The sequence below is a fragment of the Hippoglossus stenolepis genome, chromosome 5 (assembly GCF_022539355.2).
Source record: "Hippoglossus stenolepis isolate QCI-W04-F060 chromosome 5, HSTE1.2, whole genome shotgun sequence".
Lineage (NCBI taxonomy): Eukaryota > Metazoa > Chordata > Actinopteri > Pleuronectiformes > Pleuronectidae > Hippoglossus > Hippoglossus stenolepis.
Genome location: NC_061487.1, coordinates 5,278,747 through 5,298,840, shown reverse-complemented (window position 1 = coordinate 5,298,840; position 20,094 = coordinate 5,278,747). Strand labels below are relative to the sequence as shown.

At 41.2% G+C, this 20,094-nt stretch overlaps 1 protein-coding gene across 2 annotated transcripts in view; it reads right to left on the bottom strand.

Moving 5' to 3' along the window:
• Window positions 1-1,056: 1,056 nt before the first annotated feature.
• Window positions 1,057-20,094, bottom strand: part of LOC118110256 (metabotropic glutamate receptor 8) — a 138,320-nt gene continuing 119,282 nt past the window's right edge. For both annotated transcript variants that reach the window (XM_035157970.2, XM_035157971.2), the window contains exons 10-11: window positions 5,413-5,659; window positions 1,057-3,187 (exon numbers count right to left, since the gene is read on the bottom strand). In XM_035157970.2, coding sequence (XP_035013861.1) covers window positions 3,138-3,187; window positions 5,413-5,659 — 297 coding nt within the window. In that variant the 3' untranslated portion in view covers window positions 1,057-3,137. The remainder of the gene's footprint in view (window positions 3,188-5,412; window positions 5,660-20,094) is intronic.

Here is a 20,094-nt window from a genome sequence, read left to right as displayed (position 1 = left end):
GCTCTTTCACGTCTTCTTCGGGTTCAGAGGATGGTTGCTGGGAGAATAGCAGTTGGAGAACCTGTTCTCTGGTGAAACGCGCCTGACGTGACATCGTGACATGGTCAGGGAGGGTGGCACACGGAGAATGGCACACGGGCTTCTCTGTGGGTCTAATATACCCCCGAGATTACAATTGGAATCAGGTGTGGGTCTAAATGACCCCACAGAGCACCAAATCGCACTCTCTGGGGGTCTAAATGACCCCCCAGGAGAATTGGATAATGACAATCCTTGGGTCACCCTAACCCTGACCGGCCAGGGCTTACGCACGCACGCACGCACACATACACACACACAGACACACACACACTCTGGGTCAAACCGACCCAGGAACAACACGAGGGTTAAGCGTGGCACCATTAAATGGTGTGCCTTTGGGTATTCAATAAATTTGACTATCAGAAAAATATTTAATATAAAGATTATAAATATTAATATTAAATAATAACTTTAATTGACATTAAAGCTACCTCGGGCACAACCCTTTAAAAGATGGGAAAAGATAGGTAATTTATTGATTTAGTCTCATGAAATTACTAACTACAAACTTGGAACTCCTGGGGCAGGGTTAACACCTAGGTGTGAGGAGTTAGCACCCTGGGAGACCGAGTTCTGGAAGCCCTCCTTTGTCTTCAGGAGAAAGGAAACATGTGGCTGCAAGGCTGTGGCTACACATGTAGGCCCAACTATAGTTCACAAATAGTAGGTCCCAACACTTTTGTACCGATTTTCAATTCTAATAGAGAAATGAAAAATGTCAATGTTCCACTCTGAAAGTAACTAAAATTGTATATGGTTATGGTACTTAAATGTACTGAGGTATTTCTGAGGAGCAAAATTCAATTCAATTAAATTTTATTTGTATGGTGCCAAATCACAACATACATTATCTCAAAGCACTTTACATAGTAAGGTTGAGACCATACAAAATTATAGGGATACACAACAGTTCCCACCGCAAAAACTTTGACGACTATGGACAAAAAACTCCCTTTAACAGGAAGAAATCTCTAGAGCTGGAATGAGTGTGGAGGGCCATCTGCCTTGACTGATCGGGTGAGCGGAGAAAAATGAGGAAGAGAGGCGTGGTGTTGATGTAAATAATGATAGCAGCACCAGTTAGTAATAATAACAAAAACAACAACAACAACAACAATAATAATTATAATAATAGTTGAGCAGTGTCAGATCTGGATCCTGAGAGAGAGAGAGAGAGAGAGAGAGTACACAAACTAAACCATATATGACACATTAAGCTGAAACATGTAGTAACTCTGTAAATAATCCTGCAAAACAAGAGTAAAAACAGCAGACACAGTTTGAGGTTCAAAGGTTATTAACATTTTGACATTGTCTCAAGTATGTGATGATTGTTTCTTACTTTTCATTAATTTTCCACACCTAATGAGACCGTGTGCTCAGAAATACAGTTGTCAGAACAATAAGAAACAGGGAGACACCTGGAGTTCCTCCCAGACAGTGTTCAGAGATCCCGGAGCAGGAAATTCAAATTTGCAGCTGCGCCTGAGGACAGTGAACTTGGGATTAGACGGAACCTAAAATCAAACCCTGTGTAGAAATTCAGATGAGCAGTTTCATCTTCAGTATTCATTGCAGTGCAGAGACAAAGCTTCTTTTCTTTCAGCTGACTGCAAACGGCAGAAATGAGAGCAGCGCCTGGGGAAATAAAAGCAGGAAGCCCGCAGCCTTCATCACAGACTGTACCTGTCCTGCTCTACTTCTCTTCCAGGAGATGCAGAAATATTCATTACATGCATGAGGAGTTCACTCTGGCAGCTCGTATTGATCCGGCCTCTCCTGTTCCACTGCACGTATCGATCACATCAGCTGTGTTTTTAAAAGTCTGTAATGAGGCGCACACTGTGCTGAGTTTCCTGCCAGACTCAGGTTTGCATGATGTTAAAGGTCAAACCCAGCACAGATGGAGTTTCTGTTCATTTCCTGCTCTGCAGCTTTTACCATACTGGGACGTGGAGTGTTGGGTATAGTTTCCTTTCATCTTTTGAATATATACTGTAGGTCATGTCTCTTATCACATTTTCTTTATCAGCTACTTTCAAAGCCTCTTACTGTAAAAACAACTTGGATATAGTCTACAATCTTTGTGGAATTTAACTATAACACCTCAAAATATCAACCATCCACCAACAATGCTGTTGTGTATGTTAAACTGCCACAGTTTGTGGATATGATAAGAGTGTAAACAACACAAGAGTCAAGAGACTCACACAGAAAGAACAGTAGCTGGATTTCTGGAGCAGAAATACCGTAGCTGTTTTCAGACATGAACTCTGGAGAATGTCGGCACAATTGAGACTTTCACAAATGAACATCGCAGCAGGAGATTCTCCGCTCAGACAAGTTCACAACACAGAAATCTCCATATGATTCGGGTGAGGGGTAACGCAGGGCGCAATGTTTGAATATTCTCCAGAGTTTTTATTAGGGGTTGAAATGGGAAACTCCTTTGCACCTTTGCACTCTCACATACAGCCCCTCCAGGGGAATATCAGGAGATTGTTTGGAGTTTAGTTTTTATGTTTCAGCTCAGATGTAAACTGACCAAAGACGACACAGACTACTGAAACATTCTTTTATTATAAATAAATCATTTGTATAAAAAGTAGCATGCTTCAGTTCAACCATGGCATTTAGACATTTCACAACCAAAAGCTACGGTTCAGTTACCCGAGAACACCGACGGACTCATCTCATAATGCAGGTCGACGGACGCACGACATGAGACAAGAATCAGAAGTTTTCACAACCACAAATTTTTACGTACAATTAGAATAACAACAAGTATGGTTGGTCTCCATAATTTCTTTTTTTGTATTTCTTTTTGAGGACTTCTTTTTTCAGGTTACCATCCTCTTGCTTCCACGCGTCCTTACAAGCCTTACAAGCCCACGGTCTGTAAACACAAAGACACCACACAAGTGTTGGTTCAATTTGTCTGTTGCTCTGTTCCTTCACATTATGCAGAGCATCTCTGTCCTGGCTCTGGTGACATCTCCTCTGTCTGACAGAAAACTCCCTGTGAAGGAGGTCCTTTTGTCCGAGGCGTTGTTCCCTCACATGGCGTGGTTGGTGTAGCTGACGTAGGTGGTTTTTGTTGGAGGCACTGAGGAGGGAAAGGAAAACAGCAGGTTGGTAAAGGGAAACACTGCCCTGCAGGTTAAACATATTTTCAAATGTCAGTGAATGACTCAAAAGTCAAAAAATGAAAGTCTGTCTGTTCACAGGTAACGAATCACAAGGAGCTGATTGAACAGGCAACTACTGTTTGTCAGGATTCCTGTCATACTCCACCTGACCACCAGATCTCCTTGTACTTTCTTCTTGCTTCTACATGCACCTGCTCACCAGTTTCCAAGTATCCAGGGGTCGGAGCTCCTAAAAGGAAGCGTGGTCCCCAAAGATGGTAATCCCTTAAACTGCCCAGTGACCCCAAGCCTCACCTGCCAACAGCCATGACGGACGCCCCATCAGACATTGATTGGGTCATCCCCAATAACGCCCCGTTGTACTCTGAGCCGGATCCTGGATTAACACCCTGCCTGCTCCTTAGTCTGCCACCTTCACTGACATCCAGCCAGATGATTGTCTATAGCTCAGGAAGTAAAGTGGGCTGAAGTCCTATTAGTGTCCTATGACCTGCACAGTTTTAATTCCGTCATTTGAGCCATTCTTATGCCGTATTCACGCCAAACACAAAGCATATTTTCGCATTGCGTTTGGTGAACAGGCACAAATATTTATAATTCTCCTTTGGAAAAGAGGAGAGGAGGACTACATCCATAGGATAGGCACTGTCACACATATGCTAATGAAGCAGTGGAGCTAAAAGTGTTTCCTCTGGGGGCTATGACTATTCCCACATCTCAAATACAAATGTAATGTATTCAGCAGTTATTATGGATCAAATAATCCTCTAATGCATTTTCACCTCGTGTACTTTCTCAAAAGTGAATCTCTCCCTCAAAGCGAACACTGTGCGAGAGAAAAGAGGAAGTTCAGCCTTGTGTAGGGCTGAGAAAGTAACGCTGATGTGAGAGCTGCTGCTTGTTAGATAAACACATCACCTCAGTCAGCACATCTCTGACGAGTAAACAATCCAACGTCTCCCACTTTTCTGCTGACGGACAGAGAAGCAGCTTTGAAGTGTTATTCTGAGCCGTAAACAGTTTGGCTTCATCCCATCGGGTCTCAGGTGACGTCTAAATGTCGAGTTCCTGTTAAATCCTCATTATTGTCGAGAAGCTCCACTCTTCAGCTCTATTAGATATCCAAAGACGTTACAGAGAAACTGACGCTTGTCTTTGTACTGTAGCTATTTCACTGTAAATGCTTCTAATGTAATTATGAAGACGCAGTGCCACAGTTGGTTAAACCTACAGTTCTCTAGAGTCAAATAGAAAGATTTGTACAGCCAAAGGTATGTGGATGCCCATTCTAATTGGTTCAGTTGCCTCAGAGAGACACAGTCATGACGTCAGGTTCAGACTGGCCTTTGTTGCACTGAGCTTGGGTAAAGCAATGTGATCTCTCATTCAGCACTTCTTTCATCAGGTTTCAGGTTCGATGCACATATTCTAAGACAAACCACTTGCATTATACAAACTTTGTTCCATACGAGTCCATAAACATCACCAATGCTCTCTTCTTAAGATGTTACCTCTGCTGTGTACAGACCATGGATGACATGTCACCACTTCCTCCGATCGTGGGTGATGGAGCAATGACATGCTTCACCAATCAAGTCAGTCTCAGCTGTCAATCTTAACATTTCTGGAATAAGTGTCAACTGAACTTACATCAGCGTGATAAGAACTATCAATGACAGAAACCATCTTTGATAAAAATGTATTTGATGTGTGTTTTGACTTTTAAGTTTGGTCAACATCCTATTTGCCAACATAGATGAGGCGGGGTTTATGACCTATACTGTAGCTAGCAAACAGGGGGCGATCAAGGAGCTTTGGCTTAACTTGGGGTCTGTCATGTCGTCCATCTTTATATACAGTCAATGGTACAAACATGTTTGAAGAAAGCACAACCCCATGACTAACTCATGGATGCTACTTTTTTGTTGAGAGATGATGGGTTCATGGTGTTCATTAAAGGCCCAAAACACACTAAATATTGAATAAACAATGATATTAGATACGATATGATATCAACGACTATCCTTGTCTATTGATATGAGGCACGCCACATATCAATGGGATTTTAATGTCATCCATTAAACCATAACGCCAGCATTCAACCAATCATATTATGTGATTACAGTCCTTAAAAAACGGAGGTTCCACCTGTGACATCATAATAAACCCCTCCTCCACTCACCGCTGGCCTCCACGCCCTCACACAGCTCTGTCTTCACCTCGCCGTTAGGCCGCTCAGCTGCCAGCTGTGACAGCTTGGTGGTCATGGTGGCGGCGGTGACGATGGCCTTAAAGCTGCGCTTGCGTTTCGGGACGTTCTGCTCAGGGTGGAGGATGATGATGTAGACCTTCGGCATGTAGAGCATGCCCAGAGAGACGGAGGCGCTGAGGCTGAGGGAGATGGTCAGCGTGGCTGTCTGGATGTACATCTGAGGAGTCAACAAGGCGGGGAGAGGTTAGGGGATAGACAATGATCATGTCATCACACAAGACAGTGTCTGCAGGTTCTCAGTGATCGATCCTCTGTGGGCCGTCACTGAAAACAACCATGCAACTCCAGTTTTGTTGCTTTTCATGTTTTCACTTCAACTTTATGAATAAACACATTTGAAAGACGGAAGTATGAAATCAACAAATCATAACACTCTACTAAAAACTACAAGAAACACTGTCATTAACCAAGATACTGATTTGTGCCGGAAATAACTGACAAATACTGTTAACTGATTCTGTGAAGTAAATAATGCTTTGTGCTCTAAAACTGCTCAAAGTTTTTGGCCACAATGAAGTTTCATGCTATTCCAAAAAGCAAAAATTTGCGGCAGTAAGCAGCGAAGAAATGTTCTTTGTCAATAATAACAAGAAAGAAGAAGAATTTAAACTCACATGCATGGACATTTTTAAAAAGCTCAAAATATTTGTGTTCTATGATGAAGAAAATACATATTATGTAAGACTTTAATAAAACATAGTGAAACAATGGACGTTAAACTTTGTTTTCAAATAAAATCCAACTTTCATTTCTTTTGATTGTTCACCAATGTCTTCCCTTATTTGGGACCTTTGTTTACTTAAACTAATATTTCAAAATGTAAGTGTATATGTGTGTGTGTGTGTGTGTGTGTGTGTGTGTGTGTGTGTGTGTGTGTGTGTGTGTGTTCTATCAAAATACTCAAATTACTCACTTGCAAATGAATCATTATTTCATGGGCTTGTGTTAATAATTTGTGCTGTCCAATTTTGTGTGGACAAAGAAACCAAAAGTTAATTATTCACCTTGGAAAACTAATGAAATAATAATCTCAACATAAGGTTAATCCATAATCTATTTAATAATTACACAAAAAGTAGGTATGTATGTGAAACGTATATCTCAAATCGATCATCATATTGGCTTATCACTTAGCATGTCTTTTTTAAATAAAAAGTACAGTGCCAAGTTTGGTGCAATTTGGACACTTGATACGTTCAATATTTTTTGTAATAAACAGGCGACTAAAGCTCTGTAGCAGTCAGTGGGTGCAGGGCAGTGTGCCAACAGTCTGTGGACCATGTTGAATATTTCTTCTTCTATATTCTCAGATAAACTACAGCAGAGTTGGGTTACTGGCAGCCTGCGGCCAATAATATCTGTCCCACCAGATCTTTTTTTTTTCACCATGTAGGACCAACACAGACATGCAGCACAGGAGCTGATCCCCCTCATGGCAACAACATTCATAAACTCTCTTCCTCCTTATCAAGTTGTCTTCAAATTAAAAGTAAATGGTTTGTATGTATATAGAGCTTTTCTAGTCTTGATGACAACTCAAAGCGCTTTACAGGACAGTTTTGCCATTCACACACACATTCATACAGTGCATCTATTAGCAGCACTTTTTTTCTAAGAGGGGCAATTCGGGGTTCAGCATCTTGCCCAAGGACACTTCGGCATGCAGATGGGGAAGACTGGGCATCAAACTGCCGACCTTCTGGTTGGAGGAGGAACGCTCTACCACACACAAGGTTTGTTTTGTTAGTGGAATGCTTTATATTGAGCTCAATTACAAAGCTTTTATTTTGAAATGGCATGATCTTACAGGAATAGTTCACCGAAAAATGAAAATTATGTCATTATCTACTCACCACTATGCCGATGGAGAGGTGGGTAAAGTGTTTGATTCCACCAAACACTTTAGGATGTTCAGGGGTAAACAGTGTTGCAGCCAAATCCAATACAATTAGTGGTGAGTAGATAATGTGTGAATTTTCATTTTTTGGTGAACTATCACTTTAAACAGTTTCAGAAAGAATGCTGCAACCAACATTACGAAAGGCCAAGCAAACAGCTCTTTCCAAACAGACACTGCAATAGTAACAATAAAAATAATGATATTCTCATTCCTACCTTACAAAGTGCAGCCCAAAGTGCTCAAAGACAAACTATATTAAATAAGCAGTTTAAAGGTTCAGTTTAAAGGTATCTAGTGGTGAAGTTGCATGTTACAGCTGAATACACGTCACCTCACCCTCCCCTTCCAAACATGAATGAATCTGTGGTAGCCTTCAGTTGTCATAAAAACTCAAAAGCTCTTTAGTTTGTCCAGCCTGGGCTACTGTAAAAAACATGGCAGCTTCCGTAGAGAGGACCAACTCCTGATGTAAATATAAAGTATTTAAATAAAAGTGTCCATTCGAGGGTAAAGAAAACAACAATTCGTACAATTTAGATGAAACACACTAGTGAAAACATCACTGGGATTATTTTATATGAAATTTGTGATGATAGATCCCTTTCACCCAAATCTTACACACGAAACATTTAACACTGGAGAAAGTTTGCAAGTTGAGTCTGTGTCTAAACACCTCACACTTACTTGGCTCCTCATAAATTAATAGAGATTCAAATATTCCCTAAAAATATACATTTTTGTTTCTTTTTTTTACTTTCACAAATAACCAAAAACATTCTCTATTTGTTTGCTCAAACAATTGTTTAGCACATTTCAGTCATCGCCTAACTGAGTCATCGGCAGTATTTTGACAATGTAACCAATTCTCAGAACAGGCAGATAAACCTGATGGTCGGATGTCTGACTCGGCTCAGTTCACTGTAATCAATCAGTGACTCATGTTTGTGGCGACAGGTTTTGTTTTCTCAGCTACAGAAGCTGCCTTCACTGACAGTCATGTTCTTCGAGTGACAGGTGAATTTAGGCCTCGGGTCTCCTTTGCTGTGGCAAAGTGTCACACATGTTTGGATCATTTTTAAAGGTTACATTGTTTCCCCCTTTGCTGTTTTTGCTGTTGGTGAAACTCAACACTTCCTGCTGATTTTTCACATTACAGGTCTGAGGGAGAGAGAAAGATCACAGACATTAATAAAGATGGATGTTGCGTCTACACTTCCTCCTGTTGTACAAAAATAAAGCTAAAATATATGATAAGTTACGGGTGCTGCCATCTTGCACTCTCTGTGAGTCTCTGCATTAGTTATTTTTATATCATAGAGGTGAATGAGGTTATCATAGTGAAGAAACTAAGAGGCACAGTGCTTCCTCCTCTCACCTTGTTAACGGTGAGCAGTGAATCACATGTTTCCAGCAGTGGACTAACTGTTACAACAACATTACGGGAGCAGCTGGATGATCATTAGCTCCTGATAAGGAGACCTGCTCTGCTCATTTCCAGTTCTACATTTTTATTCTGGGACTCCACTCGAGTTGCTTTGCATAATTCACAGTTTAAATAGCCCCCTAACAGCCCACTTTCTTCTGATTGGCCAACTTCCGAGGGGCTCTGGTGATATCACACAATTGTGAGAGTGTTGAGATTTAACTGTTTGCTGTTGGTGCGTATTTTGTAACTCCTGCCTTCTTAAACAAAGGTTGTGAAAATAAAAACTGCACACGTAAACATTTTTTTGAGCTGTCAATTAAATTGTTTGTCTGTTCATTATGAAACACATTAATGCTGGTTTTTATATCACATATATTACCAAATTAAAAAAAATTAAAATGTATTTATTGGGGAAACATCGCTCATGATGCTACCTACTGTTTCAAACCTTCCTGGACTTTAAGGGCCAGTACTTATGCAGAGTCTACTGTTTGAGATGTGTCTACATCATGATATATAATTAAAAAGGTTAACACCCTCTAAACAAAGGCAGCCTGCCACCATGAGTGGGAATCTGGAAAGACTACTTCATTATCAAATCTATGCTGGAACTAAACCCCTAAACCACGACATCAGAACAATCCCTCATCCTCTCCTGCCTCTTGGCTGTCTCTCTCATAGGTGAACTGTTTGAACTGCTGGAAAAGATTCAAACGGCTTGAGACGACCATGGTCTTGGTTGTCTGGAAAACTTTGGAGGCGAGAAGCCTCTACTCATACTACATTTTTGTTGCAAAAGTGTGTGTGCTGCTACCAGGCTCATTGCACATAGCTAAACAACCTAGATAACTTAGCTTTAGCAAGCTAAATGGTATGTTGTGTGTGTGTTTATGATGTCAGTGATGGGGATTTCTGAGTAGACATTTCTTAGCCCCGCCTTCCAGCCCCTTCCAGGGAGAAACATTTCCAAAGTTAGGGGTGAAGTCACACTTTAAGACAAACTGCAGGTGACAGAGATTTGACCTGCTGCAGTTAATATAGACCTGGGGAGTGAAGATTGTAAAAGAGCTGCTCAAAGCCGGTCAACTATCACCAGACAGAAGCAGTGGATTGTCACCACTAGCTGCGACACAGCTGAGACCAGAGGCAGCCACAGTGGTCACCTAGGGTAAAAGCACCCGTGTTCTCTCAGTTGTGACAGGAAACATCCCAGTGTTTGTATTTTATCTTGTTGTCGCTGTTGATGCTGATAAAACTGGCTTTATTGTGAAAACCGACCGTCTGCTGCAGGAGGAAGAAACATTGACTCAGCTCATTTATCAGAGAGCGAGAAAGAGACACCGTCTGATTCAAGCTCGCTCAACCACACAAACACACAAACACACACACACACACACACACATATATGCACCATGCAGAGCTCAAACCTCTGTTTCCTCTCCCCGCCCCGCAGCATCTGTCACAACACACCTGTGCTCATGCTCCCTACACACAAGACCGCCTACCACCACCACAGCCGCGATCTCCTGCGTCGCCATGGCAACCCTTTCATGTAAGTTGAAGCCTGGGTTAATGGCCCTCTGACTGTGAGTCAAAATGACAGCGGGGAATCCTCGACAAGGCACCGCCACCAGGGCCCAGAGGAAGGAAGGAGATTTTCTGACAGATGGTGAGTCCCCACGCCCAGCAGCCCAAAACAACGACGGCGGTGATTCCAGCAACGCATCAAGGAATCATTATGAAAATGTATGACAGACAGTGAAGCATGAAGTCATTTGTGGGCCTGAGAGAAAAAACACGCTTGGAAGTGATTTATGTGGCCTCTCCGACACAAGCTATGATCACAAAGTCCAATGAAATAACCGGTGTGAAAGTCAGACGACGATTCTAACGATGCAGTTCAAGGAGAAAGGTTAGGAAGTGCTGGAAGACAGACTTGAGGACAACCGCTCAGTCTTAGTGAAGCGTTCTTACTAGGGCTGTCAAAATTAACCCGTTAACGTGGGATGATTAGTTTGTGGAATTAACGCATGCGCAGAATGACCCGCCCCATGTACCCATACCTGCCCCCACTCACTCGCTCAGAGCGACACACACAGTGAGATCAGAGCTCGTTCACGTTAAGCAGCCGGTCAGTGACTTTGTAGAAGAACAGTGAAACACAGAGTTTCTCTGGTCACAGCTCAGTGATCAGCGCCGCTGCTTCATGATCAGAGCAGAAGCTGCAGTTGGTTTGTACCGAGCTGGAGTTTCTGTGTCCTCCTCCACTCTGCTCTCACTTGAACTAATAAGCACTCCTCACTAGTTATCAGGACCTGATCAGTACATGAAGTAACTTAGTGTTTGTTTGATTCGCTCCAGAGTTTATGAGGCTGCATTTAAACATCATGAAAATGACTCGTCAACATGTTGTGCTCAGGACAACACGAGACGTGATGCTCACAGTCAGGACTCAGTGTTAAAATGAGGGGAGCGACACGCAGACATGATCCGACACCATCGATTCATAACCAGACACATGACCGTACGTTTGTCACCTAAATCATCCCAATAAAAAATGAACTACGAACGTGAACTAGTTCATTTTCATCTGCTTGAAATGAACTTGGAACTCGTTCTTTGTGTGAACTGGCTCAACACTGCTTCTACAGATGGGCTCAGATTTAGATTTCACATTTAATTGTGTAAAGGTTTGGTTGTTTGTTTGATTTAAAAAAAGAAAAGAAAAAAGTTTTATTCAACCATCCTATATTTGCTATTAAAAAAAGAGCAAAGGCTAAGATGCCCCAATTGTTTAGGATAAAGGTTGTCTTTGAGTTTGATTAAAACAAAGTATGGTGTGGTATGTTTTAGTTTGATTTTATTTTATTTTTCAATCTTAATAACTCTATCATTTGGACTTGTCATCAATAAAAAAACTATATCCACCTTCTGTCATTTATCTTTCTGTTCCCACAACAATATACAGAGAAAATGGAGATTTTTCGGGCATTTAGAGATGGTGATTAATCTGATTAAAAATTGTAATCGTTTGACAGCCCTAGTTCCTACATACAGATACAAAGTTGCTGGCAAGATCTTCCCTGTCATGAATCTTCAGCTCTCAGCGTGAGTTGTCTTGACACATAATGTACATGCTCTGCTTCCACTGGACGTGGTGGCAATTCATATCTACCTGTCATTCTTTTTCTCTATGTCCTTGTCACTCAGCTTTTCCTTCACTAGGTTTTACGTTTTTTTTCACTTGTTGGAGTAGAAAACATCTCGGTGCATTACTTTCAGCCACAATCAAGACGTTTCTGATTGGCTCTCACCTGCACTGTGTTAGAGGAAATGTCTAGACCTGACCTGAATGCCTAAAAGCTACAAATGTTGCCATGGTGATTGGCTGCCAAATCATGATTAAAGTTCTGTTTTTTTATTGTTAAAATCCCAACAACTTATAATGCAAGAAATAGTCTAACATTATTATGCATCAGCAGTAATTATTATTAACTGGTGTAGTGCCCATTCTAAACCTGCCTGTTTGTAATGGTAATGGTGTTAATGCTCCGGAGCTACTACAGAATTATTCCATGTCAGTAGTGAGTCCTCCTCAAACAGTTCTACAATAAACTGTCACTTTTTATTGTTTGTGAGCTGGACGTTGTGTGCAGAGCTTTTTACAAACATTCTATGGTGCAGAGTGAAGTTAGAAAACTTTGTGTTCATCCTACTTGCTTTATTTGCAATGGAGATTGTGCAGTCAATGTTGTTTATAGAATGAATTTGCTTTATTACTGATCATTTGCAGTTCATCAGAGGAAGTAGAAAAAGACATGTTCAACTCAGTTCTCAGCCTGTCCGCCAGCACACTGTTTAGTGAGTTGTCTGGCTCTAACACTACCAGACAAAGACACATGACCACGTGTCACAAGTTTCAATAATGCTGGCAAAATATTGAGAAAATGAAGCATCTGGAATGATAATAATGAACAAATATCTGCGGATCTACTGACTTCCCCATCAGCCCCAGCTGTTAAAAGTGTTAAAGTGCATAAAATAATTGCCAAGCAGATGCAATGTTTCCTATGTGGTCTCATGGGTTCACAAGTAATTGCAGTGTTAGCACTTGTTTCTGTGTGTGAGGCATGTTTTCGGGCACAAACTTGTATGGAATAATTATATTAAGTATGGAGTGCGAATTTAGACATTCAGTGTAGACATGTGTTGACATATCCTTAGCTGACATGTTGGAGGACGTCATGGCAACACCAGTCCTGACTCATTAATAACCACTTCCAAATCAGAAAGATTGTTTGGAACAAGGCGAGCACACATGGAGAGCAGAGAGGTGGATTATGGGTTATTTTTTTATTATTTCTGGGATTTATTTCTATAATGATGCACACAAAAAGTGCAGCTATTAAAAAAAACCTATTATTTTCACTCCGTGTAAGAATCATCCAACTTTAAATCTCCTTAGCTGGGAAGTTTAAGGTGAAGAGGGAGGTTGAGGAGGTTAATGGCGGCTGAATCCTGTGACTGCACGGCTCTGTGTGTCTGTGACCTGGATGCCACCCCCTGTTTGATCTAGCAGAACTGGTTTAGAGCTCAGGACTGTGAAAGTCTGATCTGAGAGCAGCTGAGGCCCGGGTGAAAGTGGAGCAGCAGATATTTAATCCGAATGTCGTCAGCAGGCTGCAGGACAGAGGAGACCCAGGTGGATGCAGCTGATAGGATCATAAAACACACGGGTATTCAGCATAATTATCTCATTTTCCGTCAGTTTGGAAGTTATTCATCAACGTATAAACCACTACTATCACAGAGACGGACTGCAGCATGCTGATTTAAACGGATAATGGCACTGACACTTTTGGAGATTCACAAATGTTGGGCACTGTAGCCCACAGGTTCTCCATCTGCTGCTATCATCTGCAGCTGCGATCAGGCCTCATGACTCACCATGTCTACGTAGTTTATTCACTTTCTTAAACTAGGCCCTGTCCCTGCAACAAAAGTACACACTTAACCTGGAGCAGAAACAACTTTCATCCCTTTTATATTGATGTTGGCGATATAAGGCGAAGAATCTGGATGTCCCTGCGCTTCATGTCACTCGTCTGTTATTTGTTGGACGCCTGAAGTGAAGTGCCTTAGACGGCAGGACCTCAGAGAAAAAAGACATCAGAGGAAAACACTAAGCACCATATTCCCTGTTCAGCTCTGTAATCACTCAAATTTACAAAGTCAATTAGTGCAGATGTATTTCTCTTACACGATGATGGGATTCTTGACTGGCTTCCAACTCACAGGCTGTGTTAATGTTAACGAATGGCTCTACTTAAAATGAAATCCACTGTGTTTTCATAAAGTGAAGAAACACTCCCTGAAGATACTCAGGCAACATTCAGCAACAGCTCCCACGAATCCTGGAATGTCCTCGCAGCTCTCACTGATGATATTTTTAGAATCAACTGTTTCCTGTGTTAAGTTACAGAATAAGGACGTTTGGGGATTTTGGTGACTCTGCTGAGCACTACAACAATAAATGGTGAATGTATCCTTTAGGTTTCGCATAACAATTTTGGTATCAATTAAGTCTGGGTTCGTTGATATCGACCTGATGGTATACTGTATATGAATCCCTTTGGCGTGTGTGGGGGCATCCAGCAGCATCCTAATTAAAAGATGAACCACATGCTCCAATTTCCTTTTGAGTGTGTCTCATAACAATTTTACACCAAAATTTTTGGGTAAACGAAGGTTCTTTTAAACACAGATAAACCCAGTAAAAAAAAAAGGCAATTGACTCCTTTCCCATTGCCACTACAGGAGTTTGCCTCTGGTGCATCATATTCAATGTCACGAATGCGCCGAAAATTGAGGCACTCTCTCAACTTGCTGTCTTGCTAAATAAAAAATTAGCACGTTCATTCGGGTGTCGCGTTTCAATCGTTACCAGTTAGAGCCTCAGGGGATAAAAACCTGGGAGTGAATACAGATTGAATACATTCGCACTGCAGACAAAAGCCAAATATAAACAGTTATAAGTGGGTTCTTTGATCAGTAGAAAAGAAGCTATAGAGTCTCCGGCCAAGTGAAGCCTGTATACTGTTTGTACTGAACATACAGAGGGTAGGTGGTAGCAGTCATGCAGCTAGGGCGTGCTGCTTTCCTGGAGAGTTGCAAGCATCAGCGTGAGTTGACCCATCAACCTGTGATGACGTGTGTCAGGACGCCAGCTGTGTGTGTGCCCTTAAGGATGAGTGCAGCTAATACAGACACAGACTTCAGCTGCTTGTTTGTGTGATGGTCAGGTAGATCTAGAACTCTGCATGAGCCTTATCTCTCCCTACACTGAAACTGCATCTATCCGCCTTTCTTATCTCAAGCTCCATCTTACCTGCTCTCAAAGACAAGACCCTGAGACTTGCTGGTGCCGACGATTGCTCCACACTGCAAACTATCTTGTCTTATCATCTACACGAAGCAGAGGTACGATCCTCATCGATCCTCTGTGGCCTCCTGAGATTCTGTCCACGTACATCACTAACAAAACTAGTGACAAGGGACAACCCTGGTGGAGCCCAGCGTCCACAGAGGGTGGACTTGATACAGCATGGACACAACAAGGATCACTCGCAGCATTGGCCACAGTATTCTGTTTTTGTAACGCAAAGCCACAATGTTTGTATGGGGTGACGATTAACACTGTATTCTGAATTGTAAAAGAATGCTGTAGGAAAGAAGGAGCCAGGGTTTGAACCACTGACCTTCTGGTTACCGGATGACCCGCTCTACATCTTGAACTATCCACAGTATCTGTAGGATTGTACTGCCCCCTCTGGCAGTACAATACACTTATTTACCTTATTTAATTAACCGTCCATGTACCATTTAGTAAATGCAAGATTTATTATTATTATTCAAATGTAATAATTAATAAATAGACCACATACCACAGCATTATGTCCCACAGATAACTCATTGATATATATATATATATATATATCTACTAAATAAACCCACAATCAACTTGAGATCGATCCATTTTGAGTAACGTTCTTGAGGACAGGACAGAAGCATACACCACTCTGTATATACATCTGTACCACTGACAACTTCTTTGCTTCCCTACAATCATTGGGTGCAGGTAGACTTATTGGGCTGCCTTAAGCTGGAGGAACTTTTTGCTCCCGTGGATAACCTCAATATTTTTAAACAACCTGGTCCCTGTTCTGGGCCGACTTTCAAAGAGCCATATCATCTCGTGAACCTCTCTCTTTCTCATTTTCCCTTCTTAACCGTCTTTTGCTCTCCAGTCAACCTGTACGTGCACATTCATGAACTCATGGATGTGATTCCCCTGGATGTAAGATTAAACTTTTTGTGTTATATTATGTACTATTTTATTTTATATACTTTAGGTTTGTTTACAGTATCAGGTTTTGTATATTTATTTGTTTTGTGGATTTGATGTGTTTAAATTTTTTTCTGAATGAGGATTTACTCAAGACCACTGAGTAAACATTGAGAGGTGCCACGAGGTCACTGAGAACCTGGTTAATCAATCACTTTAGAATACCAGCAAATGTAATAATGTGATGGTGATGAGACCTTATTGGCTGAGGTTGTCCGATGTACATTTCCTGTCAGATTTCTGATAAGAGAAGTTTCCCTTTTTGACATTCCTGCTCATGTCTCCCGCTTTCTCTCCCGCAGTAATATCTTCTCTTCATTTGGCTCTAACCAACCTTTCCTCTCATATAAAATAAAAATATAACGCTGCTTAAATGGTAGCTCTGGCAGGCAGTAACACTGTGGCTGGTATTGACTTTCTCTCAACAGGTCTGAGGCTCCAGGAGCAGATAAGCAGCAGAGCATAGCTAATCACTGCTCACACAGTTTTCTCTTTAAGAAGCAGAATAAATTGACGGGAGTAAAAAGGCAATAATATGTTTTAGGTGATTCACCCCCTAAAAAACTTAAATCCACTAAAATTGATGGGTGTCAAGGTGGAGTTTGTTAGAGATGAGATCTGGGAAATTATAGTTTTTAACACTTTCATATCTCGTAAAAAAGAGTATTATGATTATTACTAATTTCTATTTAATTTATTAACATTATCATATTTTTGCACACTTTGGAAGATCCTTATTCATTTTCTTCTCGCTTCATCTGTGTCATACCCACACACACAGAGAGAGAGAGAGAGAGGGAGAGAGAGGAAGAGAGAGAGAGAGAGAGAGAGAGAGAGAGAGAGAGAGAGAAAGAGAGAGAGAGAGAGAGAAAATCCCTTCATAAATACATATTCATTTCTAGAGAACGTATTATTCTGTAATTATACTATGCTAATTATTGAAGTACTAATTATATTTCAATGTTTGAAAATTCTTAATTGCTTCATTTCAAATAACTCTGAAGTCATAACCCTCAAGATTTTCATAAAATCTAATCTTCTACATTACACCAATTATATCTCAGTATTGTGCTCTTTAGTCTTCCATTCAGATGAGGGATTCACATGAAAATAATCCAGTGTGACTTTATGTCACTGACAAACATTGTGACATAGTACTGTCTTATCTAGGGAGACCTTAGTCCATGAGTGTGCAGGACATCCCATATTTAGACATTAAAATGTAAAAGGAGATGATATAGTGCTGATGAAAAGTGAATTCAGTAAGAAACATTGCACAAAAATATGTAATTCATATTTTTTGATTCTGTGATAATCACAACTTACAAACATAAAGATTTGTCAAATCCAGAGCAGAGTAAGCAGCTGTGAGTCAACTTTAAAAACAGTCCGACTCTATATCCCAATGATTCAGTCCATCAAACGGTCCGTCTGATCCCTCCAAAAGGGGCAAAGGTGATCAGGAGGGTCTGAAGATGCTAAGTTTAGAGATGAGATGCTGAGTCAGCACTATGATCCACGTTTACATTCACCATGAGAATCATCTTAAAGGAACAATCCAACATTTAGGTGCACACACACACACATAGATGAGTGGAAGCAGTGGGAAGCTGCCATAGCCTCGCCTCATCTTATAACTACAAAGCTGCTTGGTTTACATCTCTGTGGTCTTTACATTTGTCTAGTTTGTTTTGTAAAATCTGGATTTGTTGCATCTGGAGCTGTAAAATACATGTATCAGAGGGGAGTGTGTGAGTTTTATACTCCTAGATAAATCCTGAAGGTGTGAAGTGGCTGAAGGCGCCGTTAACGACACTAATAATATCACTGCTGGCATATTAATATGATAAAGTAGCTCATCAGTTGAGGTCAGAGGAGCTGGATTCCCGCAGGGAGCTGCCGTGGGTGGAGGCTCCATGTTAATCTTCTCTGGGATATCAAAGCCCAGTTCATTAAGTATGGAGGCAGTGTGACTCTCTCCCAGCGGTCCTGACTTCTCTCTGTTTACCTGCCTGTGAATGTAAACGCCTCCTCAGGCAGCCGGTGCAGCGTTCAAAGCCCAGCCCCTCGGATAGGCTTCTAATTCATTTTTCAGCTTCCCTCGCTCCTTCTCTCTATCTCAGTTCACCACAGCTATAGCCGGCACACAGCCGACTGCTGCTGCTACAGTAAATAATGTCAACCAGTGAGAGTATTGCTCCAAATCCACAGCATGACCGAAAAGATCAGCTGGTTAGTTCAGGGTCATTTATCCCTGGGCTTTTTTCACTGCAGATTTCTTATTTCTTATTATGTAAGTGCAGGCAGGTTTTACACAGGTTTGTCATTGGTCAGGAAGCTGCAGGGGCAAAGTTCGAGGATAAGAAAACAGGAACTGAAACAATCAAACAAATGTGATGTCAAAGAATGATTTGACTGTAGAGTTAATTCCTTTAACTGGATTCACAATGACGTTTTAGACGCCCAGCTTGATCAATGACTTGGTGAGTCTGACAAAGCGACAGACGAGTGCATGATGAGTTAATTACAGTGAAGAGGATGACAGAAACGCTCGGCAGCCATCTTCATTGACTGCCGTCACACAGCTACATCTCCTGAAAACCTCAAGTATAGATGAGGATCTGCAGAGATCAATACATGGCATGTTTCAGAGCAGTGTTTAACAAGGCGTCTCCATAGAGCCCCTCAGTGAGTCACTCTCGTTTGTGGCTGTGACATCTGATATAGCAGATACAGTATGACGGAGAAGGCAGCAGTAATGGTTTGGGACTCTTACAGGAGATTTTACCAGCCTATTATCAGCAGCACCACATCTTCCACCACAGAAAAAATGGAAATTGTAGCAAGTCTTTTGTACGTTTTTGTTGTCTGTGTGTCAAGTGTGATCGATTTGATTTTGTTTCCGGAGTTTCAATAGAGGACCCACACGCAGGTACTGCAGCTTGGTAGCTGAATGATAATTAATTAGAATCAAACAAAATGAAACATTCTTTTAAGAAACCAAACAAAGCCTTTGGTGGCGGTAATAAGCTCAGAAACAAAAGGTGAATCCTTAAATGAAATGAAAGTGAAACACCAGGATAACCAATGTGAAACAAGACAAACCAACATAGGCAAAAGGAAACACAGAGGCTATATTCAAAAGGGAGGCAGGGAAGACTGAACGTTGGTCAATCAAGAGGGCAGAAACTGGGAAAAAACAGGAAATAAAGTCTGAAACGCACAAGGAGCAAAATTAAAAAAATGTCAAAAAAATGGAGAACTCAGGGTGAACCACCCAAAACAACACAAACACAAGGTAAATGCAAATAAATTGAAAAGACCCTACAAATGAAAATCTGGTCGAAAAACATATAGCTCATAGAGTTCAGGACAGATTTGAAATATGGATTTTAAGTTTGTAACCCAGTTGATTAGTAGGGGTGGGCGTCCATTTTTCCTGCTTACTGTAAGTTAGTAAGGGAGGTAAGCTGTTGCTGTTTAGTTTCCTTATCTTCTGTTAAGTTAGCAGTTATTCTCCAGCGAGTTTGGTTTTGTTTTGTGACATTTGTCTATTTGAGGTGTTACGGTACAGGAGCTTTCTTCTGTTGGGCGCTCCAAGCACATGTACTGTAACACTTCAAATAGACAAGCAGCACATTTTAAGCAGCAACTAAATTGACCGGCTTTTCACAAACTACAGCTCACTTCACAGTGACTCTCCTAGACATCCATTGTCACCATTCATTGTCACAAATTTCCACCAGTGGCTTTTGTTGTGTTATCACATTCAAATTTAAGTTGTCACTTTTCATTCATGTTGTCACTTTTGTATCTGTTTGTTCACTTTTGTATTCGTGTTGTCACTTTTGCTAGCTGCTT